A 23,676-nucleotide genomic window follows, 5' to 3' on the forward strand; every position below is an offset into this window, starting at 1 on the left:
CCTTATTTTTTAAGTTTAGTACAAAAGCATCCCAGTGGCACAGACAAAGTGGCTTGCCAAGCTTGTGAGGGTGACAAGCATGACTATTCCTTACACTTGCTACTGGCCACTGGCACAGGTGCTGCTACTTTTGAGTCAGCTCGACTTCAAGGTCAAGAAAGTTCAGAAGGCCAAGAAGCAATGGGCTGAACGACAAAGCAGAGGCCTGGAGAAAGGATTTCCTTACCTGCTGCGTTTGCTGGCGCTGAATCGCCCGCACCTTGGGGACGGGGCTCTCCCTCGAGGACGAGGACTGGTGCCGGGAGCGGTGCCCGTTCTGGATGGGCTCAATGCCCATGGCCCCCGAGGCGCCGGACACGCTGCCCGTGCTGCGCAGGGAGGGGTTGTGCGCCAGGGCGTGCAGCGTTTTGGCCCTGGCGCCCAGCACGGCCTGGTCCATCTTGCGGATCTGCGCCTGGCTGCTGCTGTTCTGGCGGGGCAGCACCACCGGCACGTGCTTGTCCGGGCCCGCGGGGCGCCGTGCCAAGTCCTCGCTCTGCGAGCTGCGCTTGCCAGAGTCCTCCAGGCTGCTGTTGCTGTGCCCGCTGGGCTTGAAGTCCTCGCTGTTGCTGCGGCTCCGGAAGCTGGCACTGCTCAGGTCCTCCGGGCTGGAGTCCATGGAGGCCTTGGCCATGGCGGGGCTCGGGTTGTTGAGCTGGTAAACCGGGTTCTGGAATGAGAGAGGCCGGAGGCTGCCTTGTTGGTTCCACGCCGGGTGCAGCGGCCTCCGGACCTGAGGAGCGCTCTGGGGGGTGCTCTGGGTGTCCCACAGCTGTTTGATGTTGGCCATCTGGGTGACAGAGAGCTGGCTGCCCGCCAGGCGCAAAGGCACGTCGTGCATCATGGAAGCAGTGTCACTGTGAGCTGTGTGAGGGTCCTGCAGGTCCATCAGAGAGATGCTACGTCCATTGGGCAGGACACTTACCTTTTCATCCTTTTCTGAGCAAGTCATGCTCTGAGTGGATACCTGCTGAGCCAGCAGTAAAGTCTTGCCCCTAAAATGTCCATCTGCATTTTCCTGGGTTGGAGACTTCATCTTGTTTACGTCACTGTGGAGTGGAAAGGAATTTGGTTAATTTTTGAGCAGCCAAGACCCCGAGAGACCTGTCCCAGAGAAGTCTTTCTACCTCACTTAACCTCCCCCCACTGAAAGCTTCAAGGAGCCAGACTTCCTTTTATGAGCTTTTTGTGTGCAAGTCAGAACACACTCTTCCTTAATTACCACTTATCTTGGAGGATCGTGTTTGATTCAAGAAGTCCTTGATCTATTTTTTTTTCACAGGTGAAATCTAAACCATTCCCGCTAAATCCTGCCCCCTCAGTCACTTCTGTCTCCAGCAAGACTTCAGCTGCCATTTAACCCTTTGCCATAATGTAACAAGAGATGGCACAAAAGGAAATCGCCTCAAGTTGTGCCAGAGAAGGTTTAAATTCGGTACTAGGAAAAATTGCTTCACCCAAAGGATTGCCAACACTGGCTCAGGCTGCCCAGGCACTGGCGGAGTCACCATCCTTGGAAGGTGTGTGGCACATGAGGACATGGTTTAGTGGTGGCCTTGGCTAATGGTTGGACTTGATACTCTTTCCAACCTTGATGATTCTATGACTCCGTGTTATTATGGAGGCCTTAAATTTCAGCAGGAGTTGTGTGAAGGCTGCTGCAGAGCTGGGTGTAATCTCAAAGGGCAGAGAATTCCACGTGACAAAACTGGCCCTTGTAGCTGACAGCACAGGTACTACTCTGGCTCTGCAGCAGCCGAGCCCTTTTGCAGCTCTGCCGTGTCACAGCTCCAGATTAACAGCTGTACCAGTGTGAGAAATGCTGCCCCAAACACAGGAGGGACTATTTTTGGCTGTTCCACAGGTAGGAAGTTTCACCTATAGTTCAGTTTTTCCATTAGCAGCCTGATGGCCAGAAGGAAACACTACGGCTGACCGTGCACTCAGGCTGGCAGGAAATCACAGAAGTGCTTTTTTATCAGCTCATGTCATTGGCTCCCAGAGATGCGGTTGAGTCCTGGGTAAGTCCAAAGCTCCAGGTCTCCAGTGCCACCTTGTGCACCTCTGACTGGGATGGTGTAGTCCCCGTGAGAGAGGCCCAAGCTCCCCATTCCACAGCGGGGCTGCGCAGCCAGCTCAGGTGATGAAGCCCTCAACCCTCAGAATCACGGAATGGTTTGGGTTGGAAGGGGACCTTGACGATCGTCCAGTTCCAACTCTTCCCAGCTTTAACAACCCCACAGCCGCCCTCGAGCCCTGGCTGGGACGTACCCATCGGTGGGGTCCTCAGTTATCTTCTGAAGTCCCGAGGAGAGACTTCCAGCGACGTTTGGGCTGGAGCTGTGCTCCGCAAAACGCTTCAGCTGCTGCTGCGTGGGTGTAGGGTTGGTCATGGATTTCGCGATATCCGCAAGAATACGAGGGAGAGGTCCCAGTTTTGCCACGGTTGCCTGTAGGAAGGAATTTTCACCCTAATTGGATACAAGCACCACGACATCCGCCAGGGTTTTTTGGTAACGGTGCACAGAGGCGGAGGGATGGAGTGGAAGGAAGGAGGGTGGGTGGTTGTGTGCGGGTGTGCCAGGATCGCAATGCAGTGTTATGGAGCAGCGCAACGACGGCGACGAGATGGATGGAGGAGACGAAACGGGGTGCAGCAGACATTGAGGAAAGAAAAGGAAATAGAAAAGAAATTAGGATTGACCCCCAAAAATAAAAATCATGCTCAACAAAACAAAACTACTGCCATTCCAATGCAAAACTATCATGCAAAGCACACTGAGTCCCGGCTGGGTGAGGTCAAAGTGAAAACTACGGCATCTGCTCACTGAAGGGCATTCAAAGGCTACAGAAGCAGCCGGTGGGGGGAACTTTCCAGGCAAAGGGTGTCAACGTGGTGAAGGAAATGCATGCCAACAGATGAGGGGGATCATGAGAAGGTCGCAGGGGCTGAGGGTGATGGGGAAAGGGAAGGTTTTCACTTCACAAGCCTTTCGTTTTTGGTATCCTACGCGGATGCCATCTCCTTTTGCACCTTTGTCAACAATGAAGCCATTGTTCCCTACCCAAACATGAACAATAACTGCACGAGAGCATCAGCAATCCTCATCCCAATATCACCCCACCAGCATGGGATGAAATGTGTGGCTCCAGTTACAGGTTAGCTCAGTGCTGGCCAGGCTGAGGGTAAGAGCAGCTGGCCTTCAGCGAGGAAGGCTGCTCCTCCAGGCCCTGGCTTCTCACCCCTTTGGGCCACTGCTGGGAGATGAGCTACAGGGCATCTCCAGCCTCCTGGGACTGCAGGAAGAAGGTGAAGGAGCTGCAGATTTATTTAAAAATTAAAATTCTGCTACAAAACCAGTGTTCTTCTCAAAGATACCCTTGTTTTCCCCGTAAGCAGGTATTCAGCCAGTTTGGCCCCAGAGAAAGGTCTCTTTACAGACACTTTCATACAGCACTGTGGCTATTAAAATCGCCAGGGTGGCTCCTCTCATTATTTCCCAGTCATTCCCTGCAGTAAAGCCATAACACATGTAACTTTACCCCTTAATTCTCTTTTTAGGAAACCACTGTACCAGCTCTCAAGGGCCTGCTAGGATAGATCCATACATGTAACCTACAAAAAGGGCAATGCACATCCATACATTTGGAATGTACACCGTGTACGTGTACGAGGTAAATTGAAAAACAAGATCATGACTCGTTATCAAATCAAGATTAATATACAGACTGTCTTTTTGAGTCAAGGACATTTCAATTTACTCTGATGCAACAAGCTCAGTTTTTTGTTTTCTCTTTTAAATAAAGTACTGTGAAAAAATAGATATCCAAGCAATAACTACCTCGGCAAACCCTAATGCAATAAAAATGGAGTGCATTGCTATTCACCTTACCTCTCCAGTTTCAAAAGAAAGAATAATATACATAGAATATGGACAAAATAATGCACCTCTAATAACTGAAGTATGGAATAGTTCCAAGCACTTGGAAAAAAAAAAAAAAGACTCACAGTTCAGCTTTTCTGGGCCTTATCATCTATCTTTGCTATCAAGATTTTAATGATTTTGGTTCCTGCAAACCCACATAGCTAAGGAAGAACAAAGCTCTGCCTTTCCTCCTTCCAGAGCTAAATGGAGGCTGTGTTTATTGCTGGTGGTGTCCCCTGGGATCAGAAGGACAGAACGTGGGCACCACATGGGAGCCCAGCACAGTGCACAGCACAAGGCATCTCGCTGTGCTGCAGGAGGACCCTCGGAGTGGATCCCCCTCTTTACGTGGCATTCCTTGTGTGCCAGAATCAAAGACTACAAATGAGACCATCTCAGCAGGCTTTGGATCGGGCTGTTGACGAGAACAGCTCTGCAGGGCCAACTCACTCCTCCATCAGAACTGGGGTGCAGGGAGGCACCTCCCTTAGCACCAAAAGGGCACCCCGACACGGCCTTCTTCTGTCCCAACGCACTCCCTTTCCTCCAGCTCGCTCACGAGAAAGGACTGGCTGCCCAGGGAATTCCAGGTCTACTTCTAAGCAATGCCTTCAGCACCTGCCCTTCCCAAAGGCTCTGCAGAGTGTTTGCCCTGCTGCTGAAGCCCAGCCACCTCACACACCCTGCTGCAGGCCTTGATCCGAAATCGCTGAAGGAGCGGTTGTGACATGCCACTATCAAACATTCCCCTCCAAAGCTCTTGCTTTCCCTGGATATTCCCTAGTGTTTACTGTTGCTACGGCACCATCCCTGGGCCTCCAAACAGCTTTACCTTATCAACCTGGGACACAACATCCCAGAGGAGGGAATGCAGCACGGAGAGCTCTTTGCCCAGGTCGATGTAGCCATCATATCCAGGCATGTTCGAGATGGTATCTGGGTTGGAGAGCTCCCTCAGAAAACGTTGCATTCCTCCCCACTCATGCTCCAGAAATTCATTCATGAAAGCCATGTACTCTTCCTTAATACCAAACCTGCAGGAAAGGGAGGTGGGGGGAAACCCAGTCAATAACCTCCACACCAAAAAACAGTACAAGTGCTTACAGACAATTACTTAAACCCTTTACTTTAGACCTGCCTTTCTGAAGATTTGGAGTATTAAAAAAAAAAAAATTCAAAATCTGAAGAATTTGAAGTCTTGGAGGAAAAAAAAAACCACATGGACAATTTAAGAGATTCACTGCTTTGTGGTACTTACTTAAATACTACTACTTCACTGTTTACATTACAAATTACATCTCTCCCCCTTCCCTCCCACAGATACTCTCTCTCTCCTCCCGTGCAGGAGACGTGCCATGCCCTTTGTATCATTCAGCTGGGAATTTTGGAGGGAGAGAGCACGAAAATCATGATCCTTGGTGGGAACAGGCTTCTTTCCTTTTGAAACAGCACATACACTAACATGCTAGTGCATGACTCTTCTTGGCTTTATGATGTGTCCCCTCCACAGAATTCTCAAGGAGAATTTATCTGAGGAGTCTCGATGGGAACAGCGTTTGCATCTCGGTGAGAAGATTCCCCCTTTCCTAAAGCCGGCTTCAGTTTGCCAGAGAATCAGCTGCCTGGGAGCACACCTGGGAGTCAGGGCTCTCCTTGCACGCCACAGATTTCAGTTTCACTGGCACCACCTACTTGGCAAAGTTGGCGAGGTTCTGGATGACTTTAGCAATGAGGGTGAGCGTGCGAGAGGTCTGCTCATCAGGATACTCCTGCATGAGGTTGAAGAGGCTGGGAGACATGATGGCAGGGCACAGGAAGCGGAGGAACAGAGAGGCACTGATCAGGCGTTCAGTGATGTCCTGCTTGCCCCTGTTCAGGCACTGCTGCTTCCAAGAGGCAAACACCTCCTTCAGCTCACGAGGGAACACGCTGAAAAGCAAAACAACGGGAAATAAAATCGCACTGGCAACGAGATGCAAGGAGTTGAACTGGTGATCAGTCACCTGCAATACTGATCTGTGAGAAAACATCAGCTCTTTTTTTACCTTCCTTTTTTCTCTCTTTCTCTCTAGGCTAGGTAATGTCATTAGGCATCTATTCATAAATCCCCATTTAATCTGGTGACACTTAAGTACTCTGTAAAACACCCCTTGTTCGTATGTGCTAAGTGAAGCCATTTCCAGACACGCTGATTTGCAAGCTAAGAACTACTTACCCATTGCTACCCTGGAGCAAACAGGGTGTTAGAATCCTGAAAACAAACCCAGCCAAACTGAGCTCATCTCCGTATCTGACAGTTTTACCTTACTTGTTAAGCTCTCAATACTGTGCCTGTGCTTCATGCCAAAGCACAAAGGCCCCTCTTCTTCCACTGCTACTCAGAAACAGAGATTAATAAACATCTCTCTGCAATGCTTCCTCCCTGTGATTTCCTGTTCAATTCCACACATCTGAAGGGTCTAAAAGTTTTCTGTACACATCAAAACTTGCAGCTTTTTATGCCAAATCCAAGCTAAGCTGTTATCGTCTCACTTTATTCCCTCCTTATCCAGTCACACTCAGTATGCGTTCCCTTGGCAGAGGATTTGGGCAGAAGCCCCCACAGGTGTGGTTTGTGCGTTGGGACCCCTCAGTCTGGGCACAAGCTCCACCTGCAACCTGGAGTCACATGCAGGAAGGCAGTGAGGAAAGGGGACAAAGGGAGCCTGGGAAGATGGATGGGTCTGTGCTCCCTTCCCTGTGCCACTGCTGCTCTCTCACCCTCAGAGGAGGAACAGGCACCACTGAGCAAATGGGGACAAAGGGAGGGAAGGAAGATGCCTTACCAGTAAGAATTGATAATCTTGCAGAAGACCAGCTCACAGCACATTTTCAGGTTGCACTGATGATCTGCTAATTCATTCTGTGAGCACCTGCTGGGATCTGCTTCACAGTTTTCATCTGACTCATACACAGCCTTGATAAACTCCCCTGGAAAAAGGGAAGAGGATGAGAAACCAGGGTAAGTTACAGGAAAAGCCTACTTGACACACCTTTAAATCCTGCTCATGTCTTTCCCTGGCAACTGCCTGTCCTGCTCTGGGTGTCTGCAGCACAGCCTCCAGACACCAGATGTTGGGCACATGACTCCTCCCAGCCCTTTCCCAACAGAGCATAGCCTGGGCTCTGCTGCTGCTGCAGCCTCCTGTGCCCTCGCTGTCCGCACGCACAGGGGCAGAACCAGGATGGCTTTGCTTAGCAAGCCTGCAGGCACTTCCCTTATAGCCTAGAGAGGAGCATTGACTTGGTATTCAAACTGTGTTATCGACTACAAAAGTATCCACAGTCTTGGGAATGAAGCCGTGTGCTATTTGTCTTCATAATTTCCCCAAGAAACATGCTGGCAATGGTATTTCTTTATATTATTTCTAAATCTGACTTTTTTTTTGGTAATTTTAAAACGTGTCACCTTGCTCTTGAATAAGAGTAATACCCAAGCACGAGCTAGATGCTGCTAATTTTCTCAGCCTCTTATATCAACACCTTACAGCATTTTTATGGCCTGCATCTTTCAAAGCTCCATGGCATTTCTGTCACCCTTCCCTTCCGGCATCACAACAGAAACTGCTCACATACGAGCCACATGAAGTTGCCTTTGTCTGGCAGACTGGAATGAACTACTCACTAGTTTCCCTCCTCTCTATGCAGGCATTCCAAGTGATTTTTAAACGGCTGGGTGTTCACTAGGAAAAACACTTTATTCGTTGGTTTAATGATTCAATGTCTTTCAAGTTCATCTCCTCAGATGATCTCGCTGGCTCTGAGCTAACACAAGGCTTGTTTGTGCAAAAGAGGTTTGTTTTTAGCATTTGCTTTCCTAAAACCCCTTAAACACCTCTCAGCCCCTCCCCAAATCTCAGCCTGGGGTTGTTGCAAGCAAAGCAGGCACCACTTTTTTTTTTTTTTTTTTTGGTGATGGGGTCCAAAACATTTCTGCTGAGGGCATCTACATCTCTTATTTGCAAAACTGTTGGCATCACTTTTGTTGAACCAATTCTGTTTTAACTCTTGTTTATTGGATAGTGTTTTTTATCCTTAAACATATTTGAAACTTACTCTTTGTGGGCCACCAGACCTTGCTATAATCAGATATAAGATTCCCTTACAGACATGTTACATTGCTAACACCAACCACGGTGTCCTTAATCCTTTCAAAGAACAGGGCAGCTGAGTAAAATGACATTTAAAATCTGACCAAGAATTAGATGGGGATATTGTCATAAGCAACACTGCCCTGAGCTATAGATAGGCAGGCTGGACAACCTCAGGGGCATTTTCCATCTCTCCTGCCTATGATTTACCATCTTATCACTCAGCATTAAATGATGTATTAGGAGTCATTAATGTTAAAATATTTTATGCAATTAGTGCACATTAAGGAGCTTGCAGTCAGCTGTAGTGGAGTGGTCCCACAGCTGATGTTCAGCCTGCTGGGAAGCACAGCCCCAAGTACCAGGCTGCTCATTTCTCTGTACCAGGTGAGAGCCCACGACTGTGACTTACGCTCAGCAGTTCCACCCAGGAGAGTAAGACTACCAGAAGAGGCTCATTACACTTCAGAAATGGCCAAACTGGATATAATCACAGAGCTGGCTATGCTGACCCTTGGAGCACTAATTCAGCCAGCTATGTCCTTGATGCCTTGCCAGCGTCTGGGATTGCTGAGGACAAGCGAGACTGCTGGGAAAGCAAGCTGCTTGGCTTTCTTTTCTTTTTGTGAAAGGATGTGGTGTGGGACTTGGCTTTGGCCTGATCTTGTTTCTCTCATATCAATTTCCAAAGCTTTCTCCATCCCAGAAACAACAGGGGGTGGGGTGGCTTGTTGTGCAGTTGTGGGTAGGGAAGATTGTGCGGAGCTGCTGAAGGCCGACTGTGGTGTGTCTGTGGAAGACAGCGAGCCTGGGTTTGGTCCCCTTTACTGCTGTCTTTGTGTGGCCAGGAATTCCCAAGGCCGTGCCTTATGACTAGAGCAGAGCCTTTTGGTGGAGGGGGGACAGTAACAAAATTATCAGAGTCCACCCTGGCACATAACAGTGTGCATGAAGAGCCGGTGGGGAGAATGGAGCAGGAGATCACGGGATGGCCAGGCAGTTTTAATGAGTCAGTGAACAGTGAGCACTCGGGATAAACACAGGCAAGAGGCTTCCCAGACAGGATGCATCTTGATTTCCTGCCCTGGGATGCTGGGCAGCCTTGCAGCCCCGCTCCCTGGCCTTGTCTCTCTAAGGACTATGTGTCAAAACCCCTTTTTAAAGCCTGTTTGGGTATCCGACGCAACAACCACCATTGGTCACAAAGAAATTGCAGTGTTATGCCTCCTCAACATGCTAGAGCACAAAACAAAGCTACCCAGAAAAACAGAACATGGTAATACAAACTTGAAGAGGGGCTCAACTACATCAAATCAAGCTTGCTTTGCTTTGGGTGCTACTCCTGCAGGCGCCAAAGGGCATTGAGAACAGGACAGTGTGCTCTCTGTGTATGAGACACCCAGGCTGAGTGCTGAGGCAGTCCCTTCCCATCCCACATTGCCAGCTGCAGACACAGTTCAGGGTCAGCCCTTGCCGTGCAAACAGGTGGCAGACAGGGAGTTTCTTACCCAGTGCATCATGGAGGTACCTCTGTCCTACCAGCTTGAGGTACTCCTCAATAGCTTTGGTAGCGAGTGTGTTCTCCCTGAAGATCAAGACATCATGTTCTGCACAACGATCCACCTCAGCCATCACAAGATCTGTCAAGAAGTCCTGAGGAAAAAGGTCAAATGGCAAAGGTGATTTTAGCCAGCTCAGTCGTGCCAGGCTAATGGCAGAAGCCAAGAAGGAAGGATATGTCAGGATAATAAATAATTGCTCAGCCTGAGACAAAGGGGTGCAGCTGCTACATGAACTAAGGGCCAAGGAAACAGCCAGGGCTCCTCTTGGGTTTATTATACTTAGAGAGTGATACAGGTCACAAATTATAAAGGGTGAAGCAAAAGTCTCTAAAAAAAAGCCTTTACAGCCAAGCTTGTGTTTCAGTTTAGCTCTGGAACAGAACCTCTCACCAGTTTGTTTATCAGAGGCTCTGTCTGCTGAAAGAAACTGTGCTATTATATATATCTTTTTATAAGGAATATTTCATACCAACATGGATTTAAAAATCGAAATTGGAAGTGATGCACAAGTTAGTACAGCTTGATGATATTTAAATAAGAAGAATGGCTTAATAAATTAAATTCACAAACCAAAAGTGGTTTAGGATTTGGGAAAAAAGAAGTTAACATTCCACTTGCTGGTTATCTATATGGCTTATCTTGAACTGTATTCAATTGTCCAGGCAGGAACTGTCAGTGAGCCTTGATACAGAGAATGACCTCTTGATATAGGGTCTAATTCTACAGTACTATTTATTTCCTGAAGTGATAACTTTATGTGAGTCAATGACATTTAGTACTCTTGGTTTTCAGGCCATTAGTGCTGTTTCTTTTCAACAAAATCCAAGAGAATTCTTTTCACCTGGTGCAAACTGGGAACATCCAGCTGCATCCTCATCAGCAGAGAACAAATTGGAAATGTACCCTCCCTCTTAGGAGCTTTATGGCAGCCTGAGCCACCCGGTGCTTCCCATAAATAGAGGTTCAAAACTTCACACACCAGGAATGCAAAGCTGTAACACTAACTTACCTACTTGTTGCAGCTGGCACTGCAGCAACCCAGAGCCTGTTTTCCAGCAGGATTTCGACAAAATTTTAGCTACCAGCTTCTCCCATCAGACAACTTGTTAAGGAATGAGTTCCTGTCACACACACTGTCCCAGAGCACCAGCCATCCCGAGATATTTTCAAGGGGCATGCAGTCATGCAAGCAGAAAAGGACCTTTTCTGGAACAGTTAGATGAGGCTGTGCCTTGGATGTTGTTTACAGCCATCCTTCCATATCTCTGTCCCTCTGACTTGTGTCTGGTGGCTGCTGCTTTCACTGGAAGGAGCTGCCTACAGCATGGCCCTACTCCCACAGCACCTGGTGGGCAGCAGCCAGCTAGATCAGTGTGTGCTAATGCTTCCCAGAACTTCCCACGACCTGCAGGGTGCTCTCCCACAATCCATTTGAAGGAATCAGTGTGCACCCAGAAGTCCTGACAGCATCCTTGGGGCAGGTGGGATCACCATTAACTCGGTATAGATCCTCCAAATGGCTGTTCAAACGCTGACCAGATCGATGCTGGCATTGATCCGCTGACTCAGCGCCGACTCAGCGCTGGCACCTGCTGCTCACTGTGTCACAGACTTACTCACAGAAGCCATTCTCCAGTTTACCAACCTCTTGTTCACTTCTCTCTTGACCTACATCCTGGTTTTAGAAATGCAAGGAAGGTCCCTGACCACTCAAACACAGGTGCTGATTTTCAGAATAACATGAAGTTACAGAGTCCTCCTGCTTACACTTTGGACACAGCATCTGCTGCTGTTTACTGTCATGGGCCCCCCCCAGTTTCCACCAGGAATCACTTACCAGTAGCCAGAGTCACTCCAACAGGAGCCACCTGTGCTTACCTTGGCTCTCCCAGTGCTCTGAAGAATGTGCACCAAGGCAGAAGCCATCTCTTCCTTGCTCTTGACACTGATCACGGGTTCCAGCACGGAGCACAGCAGGGCGTAGTTGCTGGTAACATACTCCCCAAATTCTTTGTACTGCTCCATGGGCAAGATGGTGATGGTCTGGTAGCGGGATTTGATGCGAATGGAAGGCCCCCCTGACTTGCCTTTGTTGGCTGTAGGGGTGCTGACTGGGTACCATTTCTCCACAAAGTGGCGGGCGGTCACGCTGGCCGTGGGAATGTTGACCAGGCCGATGTAATTGTTCTTGTCCTTTTTCTTTTTCTTCTCTACGTCCTTGTAGATGTGAACTGTGACGTTCTGAATTTGTGGGAGACTGTAGAACTCAAAGTGCTCCCCCCAGAAAATGTTATCTGCTTTTGCTTTGCTGGTGGTGCGGGCAAAGAGGGTGTCGTCAAGGCACAGCTCACAGAAGTATTTCTTCTTGGGGGTCAGGTCCTTGGCCTCTATGATCCAGAGGCGAAGCACGTTTTCAACTCGATGGCAGTTGTCCTGTGCAGAAGAAAAAGATCAGTTCTTTCATTCAAAAACCCTAAAAAGTTGAATATTTCAGCTTCTAAAGCAGCAGCAAAGGGCTGCCTTTTGTGTCTGAGGTAAGGACAGAGTCCGAATTCAGAATGAGATTGTCTGATCCAGAGAGAATCAGCATCATCCAATTAGAAAATTGGACATTTTCTGAAACAGAGGCAAAGGGCTGTCTTTGGTATGTCAACAGTGGGGACTAGAATATTTTTCTTCTTCAAAAGCTGTTATTTGAAATGCTTTAGAAAACAAACACTCTGCACAAGAGTCTCTCCAAAGCTGTCAGACTGGTGAGGAACCCCAGAGCACTGCTAGCCTGTCCCTGGGAGGTAGGATGGCAGCTGTGGAGTGACTTACCAGATATTTCCAGCTGATCCATAACTTGATTCCCTGCTTTGTTTAATGTTGGGTTTTTTGGGTTCCCCCACCCACCCCTATCTGTGTCCCTACATTAAAGCATGACCCTTATGAAGCCATGCCCCATCTTTCCCAGGTGCATGGCCTCAGAAATCCAGTCTGCCGCACCCCGAGCCGGCGCTGGGGCAGGGATCTGGAAGCACGCCGGCGTTTATTTGCTCTTTAAAGGCCTGACCCACTGCACTCCCTGCAACAGCACAGGGCAGCTTTAGACACACGGATGAGCGGACGGCTCCCCAGACTAAATTAACTGAGGATGCATCTGTGGGAAGCCCTGGTACACTGGACTAAAATCCAATCATACCACCTCCATTCCCCCACTAATCTTATTTCCGCAGTTTCTATTACCTTCATCGGCTGCGATAGTCTGCGTATGTTTTCCATCCACCAGTCCCTCTCTGCTGCAGAGGAACAACTGAAGCATTTACTGCCCTTGGAGTAGGTTACCTGGAACGAATAAATGACAGGCTGAATTCAGGCAAGCCTAGGAGACATGTTAGAGGCTGCAAAAAGCGACGAGGAAGATAAACAATGCTCGAGTAGCAAAGTAAATAAGAAAAAGGCAGGTAAAAATACAGCAGCCTAGAAGGCAGAGAGGAGAAAAGGCCCACAAAACGCAGAGAGCAAAAGAAGTTTGAGGTTATATAAAACTTGAGAAACTAAAGTTAAATTAATAAAATTAAGAGCACCAGAGGCTCCTCTTAAAGACTTTTAAGCAAAGCTTTGATCAGCCAGTTAATCTATTCTTTTTTAAACAGTTGGTAATTGATCTGTGGCTATTAAAGCTTGCCTTTTCCCCGTTAAGGCCCAGGGGCAGATTTGGTTACTAGCAGTGTAAAGACAGACAGAACTGACAGTGCATTAACATAAGGCAAAACACACTGGACATGATGACTTCAGTGAATACAAGCTATTTCCAGGGGTCCATATAGACAGCAACAGCCAAAACAAACTGAGGGAGATGTGCTCTGCTCCAGCCCTGACAGCTCTGCCTTCCCACACCAGGGAACCACCTCGGTTTCTCCCCCTCTTACGTGGCCTGACGAGCCCCATTCTCTCTTTCCATTCATTCGTGCACACAATTACAAGGCAGTTTGAGGCAGCAGCCTCAGAGCTAAGTTGCTGCCGGTGTTTTCCACCCAACTCCCCAAGCCTAAGCGAGCTGCAAAGTGCTTCCAAGCAGAAGAACTAGGCTGAAGCAAACAGGAACAGTTCCTGGATGCATCCCGAGGGACAGAGCCTGATATGCTGGTTTACTGCCAGAATTTTCCAGGTTGTAAACAGATCTTTGTTCCAGAAGTTTAGACACATCTGACTAATCCTGCTGAAGACAGTGACCTGCCCCTGCCACGACAGGTGACGTGGCCTCAGCTGCATCCAAACACACACGGCTCCACTGCTGGAGCTGTGGGGGCAGGACTGTGCTTACATACACGGTTTCTGCCTGTTTCTGGAGCAGGGCTGGGAGCCACAGCCTGCAGCCTCTGCTGAAACAGCCAAGGGATCTTTGGATCCTGCTCCACGCTGCAGTGGACACGTCCACAGCCACTGAAGCTTCTCCTTGGGCAACTGGAGAGCACTGAGCTAATGGAAAGGGGGCTCTGACTGGAAGTCTCATTTCTCGGTTACAGTGTGTTTTCAAAATTTAATTTTAGGTGAATTTGGAGAGGGTGAACACACAGCTAATGTACATACTATTGCATGTCCACTGTGCTGTATGTATCAACCACACATTTGCACGCCCACTACAAATGCTTAGATATTTATCAAACTGAAGAGGTTTTTCAATTAGAAGACCTGGTAATTGAGAGAGATTTCTCTCTGCTCAGTGACTGATGCCATTAACTTCAAGGACTTTAAAAGTCACATGGTGGCTCCACAGCCCCCACCCAAACCTCAGCATGGCCGTGGCTGCTGCTCTGTTTCCCAGTTCCCCAGTCCTGGAGCAGTGTTCCACAAGGGTTCAGAGGGACTGGCAGCTGCCAGTTTGGAGCCTGTCCCTACCTCAAAGCAGAAGTCTCGTCCAAGGATACTGTTGTGAAGTGGTTTGACAAAGACTGCTTCTTCTGCTGCAAAGTCCAGAGTCTCTATGGTGCTGCCTTGGTTCAGTAAAGACTCATGGGAGCGGGACTCCTTCAGCTTGGGCAGCTCACGTGGTCTGTAGGACAAGGAGGAAAGGAAATGTCTTTTTTTCTCACAATTACCAAAAGAGCTGGCAAGATCCCAGACAAAGCTGCAGCTTGTTGGTGCTTATGCAGAACAACTTCTACAATTAGTCTGTAAACCTTATGAAAATAACATTAGGCCAGTAACCCCAGACTCCCAAGGGAATATCCAGCCTAGGAAGTCCATTCCCACTGACCTAGAAATTGTAGCTGCCAAGTCGTCAGTGAAAGAACAGCAAAAAACTCAGAACTTAACTGCTGAAATTTAAAAAAAGCTCATAGGTAGCTCTGGATATAATACTGAAAATGCTCATTACTAGCTAGATTAGTAGACAGATATTGTGTATTAGCAGCAAAGAACACATGGATCCCTAAATCTGTAACCAATGCAGAACGAGGATTATTCATTAGAGCAGATGACCCTTCACAATACATGTGATTTTTGACATACAAAGCCTTTACACTAAAGCCAAATACACAAATTCCTCCCACTTCACGATGCTCACATCAGTCATTTTGCATTTGCTTTTTCAGCTGCTTCTTCCAGCCTGAATTTCCAGTTTTTTGGATACCTACTTTCTCTTTTAACTTCTCACTAGCACACACTGCTTCTCCTTTCCAGCTGATTGTCCTGTAAATGCCTGAGCTCCACCAGAGCTGAAATCTCCCAAATTCACAGCACCTTGTATCAAGGCAGTTTTCTCTTTGTCCCCACCAGTTCTTGAACACTTCTCAAAGACATTTCCCTCCCTCCAGCGTGCCACAGCTTTTGGCAACCAACAGTGACATTATCAAACGTGCTTTAACCCTTTCTGTACTCTCCCAATATGATTTAATGCAACATTTGTGCATAGTGGGGAGCTCTGCTGTCAAACAGTGCTGCAAAATGTGCCCAATTTAGAGGTGACGTGGCTTCACCTCTGCTCCTTCTGCCTCCAAACTGACACCTACCATAGAGGCTTCTGCAACAATCATCTAACACTTGAGGCACAAGTTGCATCTCGAGGTAAACATCGTGTGCAGACACAACTTATTTCTCCTGGGGCAGGAATTCAGTCAAATCCTTCACACTTGACCAACAGGGAGCAAGAGCACAGAGTCCCAGCTCAGCAGAGAAGGAGCTGTTGACCTGGCAGGTCTAGATTTTGTTAAGATATTGAAGTCCCTATGTTCAATGAGCCCTGAAGGTGAGTCCATAAGTGTGGCCTGCCCACCCAGCAAGTGGGACTGGGCACAAGGAACGGATGTGGAAGTAGAGAGGCATCAGCTCTCTACACATCACTCGGAGAAACACAGTGCTCCTGTGTTCGTCCTCACAGCATTTCCTCTTTTAGTCAATTCCCAGTGTCAAGGCTCCCAGTATCGAATGGAAAATGCAAAAAAAACGTTATTTCTAGAGGAAAGAAAAGCACAGCTACCTCTAACAGCTTCCCTAATTTTGAAAATAACTAGGTTTTGTATACTTCCCTCACATAGACAAAAAGAAAAAGTTCCTCACGTTCTTCATCCTTAGCAAAATGAAATTCCTCCCACCTGTGAGCAATTCTATAGGGGAACTCAGAGGCAAAAAAACCCCAAACACTTGGAAAAGGCATCTTACCTAAGGCTGCTTAACAAAACCTTGGGTACCACAAAGGATACAGGCAATGCAACAAGCAGAGTTCACCCAGCTGCTCTTTTGTACGGAATGAAACACTGAAGGTGCTGGAGCAGATTCACACACGATAAGATTTATTAAACAGTAAGGGAGGACTTTGTTCCCATTTAATATATTGAATGACCTAAGTGCAGGCAGCAAAACCCTTTGATGGGGGGAATATTCCAAAGACAGTGGTTTCAGATGCAAAGCAGCAACCCCAGTAGGAGAGTTGGCTGTGCTGTGCTTTGTTCTAACAGGTTCCAGCAGCAGCTGAACCAACGCAAACCCAAACCTCAGCCATGTATAATTGAGCACTCGCTGCAGTTAAGGTAGGGCAAGTCTAAAATAAACACACCACAATACACCACTTTAATGTCATCTCTGCAAAAGCCTCTCTAATTTCTCCTCTCAAGAAAGCACTGCTGAGGTCACTTGGCTTCTGTCCCTGCCTCAAACTCTGAGCAATTCCCGTCCTCACAAAGTACTGAGAGCCTGCAGCCAGCTCCCGGTCTGTGGCTGAAAGCATGGAGTGAGCACAAAGAAGGGGAAGAGGAGGGAAAGAGGAATAATTACCGAAGAAAGGAGAAAAAACAACAAAAAAGGGACATTTTGCAAGTTCCAGCTCGGCGGAGGCTGCGCTTGGATCAAGAGAAGGCAAGCAGACCTACACGAAACAACTGTACAGCCACTCGCAGTGCATCCCCAGACCACAGCAGTGCCATGTGCCACAGCCCTTCCCTCCAAACTTCCTGCTCTGGCCTACATCTCAGACAATAAATCCTGCCCGGAGAGGAAGAAAGGCACAAACAAATCCAAGAGGAGCTCTTCCTCAAGCCTCAGGTTCCGGATTTCAGAGGAGCACCACGCCAGGCAGATAGGCGGGGGCTGGGAGAGCAGCCCCAACCATGGTGAGGAGAGCTCCCTCCTCAGCAGCCGCGCTCCCGCGGCCCGCGGTGCCCGAGGGGCTCCCGCACGCTCCGCGGTGCCAGGGCACAGCATCCCCGAAGGAGATCAGGGAGGGCCGCCAGCCGGCAGAGGCAGCAGCTGAGGGGAGGCCGCTCCGCAGGCGTGGCTAAGGTGACCTTTCCAGACAGAGAAGTTCCTCCTTGTCCTTCCCTACGAGTCTGATGAGATTTAAACATTAAAGGCAACATGAGAGAGCAAGGAATTTTCCAAGGAAGCCTCCAAACACCCTCTGGGAACAGGGCAAGGGCGAAGGCAGGTACACACAGCAGCTGTACTCCAAGCCTGCGCATCCCATCTTGCAAGTCACACCTCTTAGGAGCATCTCTTCTGCTCCATTGCTCTTCTAACTAGGGAGCTGTGAGCATTTGGGTTCGTTGCAGAGCAGCTGGAGAACTGGTAGTTTTGTTGACTCAGGGTCCTGTGGCAGACAAATGTCTGCCTATTCTAGCAATCCCTTGAAGTTACCATATTTAAAACAGCTCAATAAAACCGATTAAGTGGCTTAGAACTGGCACTTTAACTTCCATAAACATCAGAGCAACATCCTAAAGCTGCTGTTAGATGCAACCACATGCATTTACACACACAAGTACATGCATTTGTGAGCACCACAGTATAGATCTCATCTATTGATAGATCTGCAAAGCAAATCATTGGCTTGTGCCTGTATCAGCAGCACCCCAACCAATACAGGCAATAATTATACAGAAATAATACTTCTCTGCTGCTTTAAAGCCTCATCTGATGTGCTGAATCTGTAACAAGGAAAGAAAATTGCTTGCTGGCTTCCTTTTGGCAGAGATGCCACTGATTCATGTCCCAGTGTCCAGCAAAGGAGCTGGATTAACAGGGTCCTTCCTGTATTAGGTAGGAAGCTACTGGTAAAATGAGTATTGCTCAGACTCTGTCAGGAGAGAGGTAATCCCAGGGAAGCAGATTACTGTAAACAGGAAGATCACACATGCAAAAAGTGGGGGAAGGGTTGTTTGTACAAATCTGTTTCTGCTAAACAGCTCCATGAACAACACGAATCCTATTTTAAATTACAACTAACCTCCCATGATCAATTTTTTCTCCTGCTGCTTTTGCTGTCTACGCCTGTTGACAACAGAGAACTACATGGGAGTTCAGAGCAAACAGTTACCAAAGCACCAAATAATTCCTACACATTCTCCATAATTTCTTTCCCATAGGAAAAACAGATGGAGGAGGAGCATGTTAGGGAACATTTTAAACTTCTCACCTCTTTTCACACGTTTTGGAGTACTGGTCTTCAGAGCTGCATTATTTCCTTCTAAATCAGAGCCCAGACAATGCCCTAAACCCCTGACCTGGCAGCAGCATGCGACTGCCACTGAAAAAGAGCTCTCCAACCACCCCATCTTGCTGGCCCAGCCCCAAGCTGACCCTCTCTCCTTGCACATCATAATTCAGTAATTTTCCGTGACAGTTGTAAGCCGGCAGCTGGAAACCTCTGGCTTTCAGTGGCTGCCCACGGCACACAGCAGCCTATTAGCAAAGTTCTGTTATAGTCTACTGTCTATAAGGCACGTAGAATAAAGGGTTAAAATCCTAATTGCTCTGGTTATGAAGCTCTCCTGCTGATTTTGACCTATTTAAAAGCCAACCTACATGGTACAAAAGGCTTCCAATTACCGAGCTTACCAGGGAGAGCACTATATTACTTGTAAAACAAGCCTGTGGACATCAATAATCCAAAAGATTTAAACAAACAAACAAAAAGTTTAACAATGAACTTTCCTTTACCAAACTGGTGTGAAAGGAAAGAACGCAGCCCAAGCACCCAGCTGCAGCCAAGTCTCCAGCTGTCCTTCCACGAAGCTGTTCGTCCACACGCTTCAAATAATTCCAGCAATCCCCAAGTGCTGAGACACTCCCCAAGAGCAGAAAGTCAAATTCGAGATTAGCCGCTCTGCAAAGTCACAGGAGAGAGCCTGGACTGCAATGCAGTGAACTTTCTGCTGCTATCCCAGCTCCCAGCCCTGAGGAACGGGACCCCACCGTCTCCAGCATCACCTGCAATTCACCCACGCTCTGCCCCTGCTGCAGCACCAGGTTTCCCCGTCCAAACGCTCATTTGGTAGGAACCACACCCCACTGCATTTTCCAACTGCCATCCAACTGCCAATTATCTGAACATCCTATTACTTGGTCAACAATTCTACAAGTCTAACCAGTTTCACTATTAATTTTTGGTTTTTTTTAAATCAGAAACTTAGGGTAACTTATTTATCTGCAGGTTACACTTGGGTGCGATTCAAGGCTGGGTTGTTCCGAGTGTATCATTCTAGTCTTCTACTGAGATTCTGGTCTTTTCTGGCAAGGTCCTACCCAAAGCCTCATTGTTTGAATCCTGGATTTGCAAACCCCTTCCCTGCCTGCCCGCTCTCCCTGTGGATCACGGCTTGTCTAGCAGACACCTCTCAGGGGGCAGCCAAGCAGGCTGCTGAATTTCACAGCAGGACAGTTCTCCTCTCTCCTCTGTTACCTGGTCTCTGCTATTAACGTTTCTAATTGGTTTGTTTTGATGGACTAGAAATACTTAATTGATTCAGTTTCATTTCCCTGCTAAGCTCAAGGTGAATGCTACATGGAGGAGCCTGGGCTTTGCAGAGAAGCATCAGCCATTAAGAAATATGTATTTATAAAGGGGTCAGGTGAGCTTGCAGGTGGGAGAGAGCAGCCCAGCACTAAGGGGAAGGTTTGTGACAAACACTGGGGTCCTGTTCAGTTTCCAGTGAAAAACCAAACAACTGCACGAGGATTGGAAAAAAAACTGGCTGAAAGAAACACGTTCACCAAATCAGGAGTGAGGCATCCCTCCAGAAACAAACCACTCCTCCTCTTTCCCCACACTCCAGTGTGCTGATAGCAACAGATACGCTGAATGAATGCAAGCTGGGAGTGAGTCAAGCCTTAATAACGCATTGTGTAACACAGATTTCTATCCTGACAGCTAAATCAGGGTGAAAATCCCCCACCCTTTTTTGAAGAGCGGCGTTAAATGAGAAGGCACCTGAAAACCACGGCAAGTTTTGCTTCTATTATTTACACGACCTGTGCTATTTTCTCACTGCAAAGAGGCGAGGAGGGAGGAGCGGCAACTCACCGAAAGTAGAAGAAGCTGTGGCTGGAGGAGCGGTACCGTTTGACCATGAAGCCCAGAGCCATGGCTGCCTGCGTCCCCCGCCCCGCCGGAGCCCATCCCGAGCCCAGCGCAGCGGATCCCGCGCCCCGCTACCTCACAAAGCCATGGAATGACTTCTAGCAAAGCAGGACGATTCCCACGTGGCCGTAAATCCCAGCAGGGCAAAGCCCTCCCAGCTGTCTGCAGAGCTTTGCTGCAGGCACCGAGACCATATGCAGCCAGTCGCAATCATCTTCGCTCCCTCTCTGTAACCAAAACTGCTGGTCCCTTGGAAATGCTCTCAAATTCCTGGCCACAAACTGGAAGTGTTAATTTGGTCTCTCCTTTCCAACGAAATTTTCCTTTCTTCTCATGCTTTTTAACATGTTTTATATATTATGGACGCTGAGAAAACATTAAAGATCAATGTGTGAGTTGAAAAGCTCAAAGGATGCAGGAGGAAACAGGCTGGAAAAGCTGTGAAAGATGCTACAGTGACACGGTGCCAGGTCGCCTCACGGTGAGAGCTGTTGGCAACCCGGTGAGATGCTGCACTGGCCACACATTGAAGAGCCTCCCTCCCACCTGCCGTGGCTCACAAACAAGCACAGTCTGAGTCCTCCCACATCAGTCTCTTGTAAAGACAACATACACGTGTTCAAGGACAAAAAGCCCCCGGCAAACAACCTGAGCCTGAGTAACAGGAGGGATGTGAATTACAGGCGGAGAGGTTGTGGATTTCTACAGGACACCTGGATGCTGATCCGTGTTTCTAGAGGGGCACCAGAACTCTCTTCTCTCCCCACCCACTAACCCAGACACACTGAAATAAAGTTAAAACCCAGAAAAGGTATGTTGGCCAATTGCTTTCTGCTGAAACAGAAAATCTGATTACAGAAAAATCTGCAACTCATCTCCATCACTGCTCCCTACAGCACCCCTGGCTCCTTTCTGTTTTAAATCAACTCTGAACAGACAGCATCCCTCCTCTGTCACCATTCAGCATGGCATGCAGTGTTACAGTATCCCAAGCCTTGCTGTGCACCACAATAACCAATCTTCCTTACTCCAGAATTTTAAAGGTATCTATCTATAAACATCCCCACTTTCTTAAAAAGTCCCAAACACCCCAAAAGCATGAACAGGCAGTATGACAGCAGCCTCTATTTCATTTTAATCCTTGCAGGGTTTTAATTTATAAAGCTGTATAATACTTTCTTTGAAGGCAGGACCCTTGTGTTTGTCAGAGCAAGAAAAGGGAGATGCTATCAGTCGACCTGGCCCTGAAAACCTGTGTTACACCATGACATCACCTAGAACCACCTGCTTGAAATGGGAAAGGGCTGACTCACCAGGGCAGGACAGGAAAGTTCTCACTGCTACACATCCGAGGCTCATACAGAATGTGGGGAGAACAGAAGGTGAGAGAGTGGCAATTCCTTCTCATGGAATCAGAGTCAGCTCCATGTTCAATAATGCCACCATGTGATCAAGTACCTGGATTTTATGCTTTTATGCTTTCAGGCCATCAGAGAAAATTCACATTTCATTTGAGCCTAGTTGAAAATGCGTGCCCACATGGGCAGGGAGTAGAAGGGGCTCTGCTTTTAAAGAGAAGGCAGCTTTGCTGTGTGTAACATCATGTCTTAACCCAAAGATGTAGGAATTAATTATAGCTACATTTATTAGCTTTCCCAGAACAACAGTGCTTCCCTGACACTACAAAAGCAAGTATCCAGCATGAGTACCAAGCTCAGGAAAGACAACCAGATTATTTATGGCAAAGAGATTTTTGCATTACAAAAATTCAAGCAAAGCTGGTTTCAAACAACGGTAAAAATAACACTTGATGTACTTGATGACATGGTGGCATTATTCAAGATGCTTATGCTCACTGAGTTGCTTTTATAGCCACATTGCAGCACCCTGAAAATAGAGATTTATAGGAAAACTTGCATCAAAGCAGACCGGTCGGACTACAGGAGCAAGGCCATCTAGATGGTTAGTCACATCTGGTAAGCAGCAGGCTTTTCTGTAACTCCTGACATTAACAGACCTCCAGCATCCACAGCCTTGCTATCTCTGTGATTTTCTGCTCTGCCTTTCAGATGGAGAAGGCAGCCCCGTTGATTGAAGCAGCACAGCATGACAGATACAACTAATGAATTCAGCTCGGCTAAAGGAGAAGGGAAAATGCACTGAGCAACGTCAAATCACAGAAGCCTGCCGTGGCCTCGAGTACAGGCCAACTCATTTCTCACTCTATCTGGTTCCCCTGCGGGGCTACCATGGAATGTAACACAGAACATGTTTAACAAAAACAATCAAGAGCCTTTGCAAATAGTTAGGAAACACTGTGTGTAAGAGCCTTTGCTTGCCTCATATGCAATCCATTCACAGCCTGGATCTCCAGCTGAAAGCTAAACAAGCAAAGATACACCAAATGGAGCACTAAGATGGTGAGAAATTACTGAGTTTTCCAGTTTTCTGAAAAACAGATCATCTGTTCCTTGTAGCAACTCTGCAATAACTAAAACACCGACACTGCAAGGGTGCTGGGTGTGCCTGAATTGCACTGCACATCTCTGGGCTGTGCCAGGGCTGGCAGAACCGCCCTGCTCGCACCAACACAACTCCATGTCTCACCACAGAACTGGCCTGCAGGCAAGCACTGCATGCAGCAAGGCCAATTTCTCTCCAGCTGATCAATCCCAGGGTTTTGTATCATGAAATTGGAAGTCTGCAGCTCATTTGAAACAGATGCAGAAGAAGGTTTTGGAGTCCATCTGCTTAACCTGAGCTTTTCGACAGCTGTGAAGAGCAGCAGTTTTCCACCCTGTATCAGCAGTACATTGCACACTAAACCTCTAACGTGCCAGAGGCAGCCCCCCAGCCCCCCAGCCTGCCAGCTGGACAATAAATCCCCTTGCTGGCTCTCCTTCTGCGAGGGCACTCGCGTGCTGGGTGTCAGTTCTGAGGCCGCACCGCCCCTTACCTGTCCTCGGAGCTGTTCGGAGAGGGCAGACGGAAACTGATATTCCTGTCCAGTTTGGATTGACTCTTTGTCCTTTTGATGGATCCTTTCAGGCGCTTGCTGAAGAAGCCCTGAAACAAGAAGTTGCAGAAGTGAAACAGGGAAACTGATGCCACTACTGAATGGCTCAGTGCACTGTCCCCGAGTCCAAACACAGAGGTGATTCCTGCTGATGCCGGTCACAGGA

The 23,676-nt window shown here is 48.0% G+C and overlaps 1 protein-coding gene across 15 annotated transcripts in view; it reads right to left on the bottom strand.

Moving 5' to 3' along the window:
• Positions 1 to 23,676, bottom strand: part of RASAL2 (RAS protein activator like 2) — a 163,836-nt gene that overhangs the window by 14,203 nt on the left and 125,957 nt on the right. For 10 of the 15 annotated variants that reach the window (XM_032117483.1, XM_032117484.1, XM_032117486.1 and 7 more), the window contains 10 exons: positions 23,451 to 23,560; positions 14,542 to 14,695; positions 12,886 to 12,984; positions 11,536 to 12,090; positions 9,604 to 9,748; positions 6,791 to 6,935; positions 5,658 to 5,894; positions 4,798 to 4,999; positions 2,311 to 2,510; positions 227 to 1,088 (listed from right to left, as the gene is read on the bottom strand). In XM_032117483.1, the coding sequence (XP_031973374.1) occupies positions 227 to 1,088; positions 2,311 to 2,510; positions 4,798 to 4,999; positions 5,658 to 5,894; positions 6,791 to 6,935; positions 9,604 to 9,748; positions 11,536 to 12,090; positions 12,886 to 12,984; positions 14,542 to 14,695; positions 23,451 to 23,560 (2,709 nt within the window). Of the gene's footprint in view, positions 1 to 226; positions 1,089 to 2,310; positions 2,511 to 4,797; positions 5,000 to 5,657; positions 5,895 to 6,790; positions 6,936 to 9,603; positions 9,749 to 11,535; positions 12,091 to 12,885; positions 12,985 to 14,541; positions 14,696 to 20,437; positions 20,567 to 23,450; positions 23,561 to 23,676 lie in introns of those variants that run through there. The other 5 variants (XM_032117485.1, XM_032117477.1, XM_032117479.1 and 2 more) reach the window with 3 other exon arrangements.

The sequence above is a fragment of the Corvus moneduloides genome, chromosome 9 (assembly GCF_009650955.1).
Source record: "Corvus moneduloides isolate bCorMon1 chromosome 9, bCorMon1.pri, whole genome shotgun sequence".
NCBI lineage: Eukaryota > Metazoa > Chordata > Aves > Passeriformes > Corvidae > Corvus > Corvus moneduloides.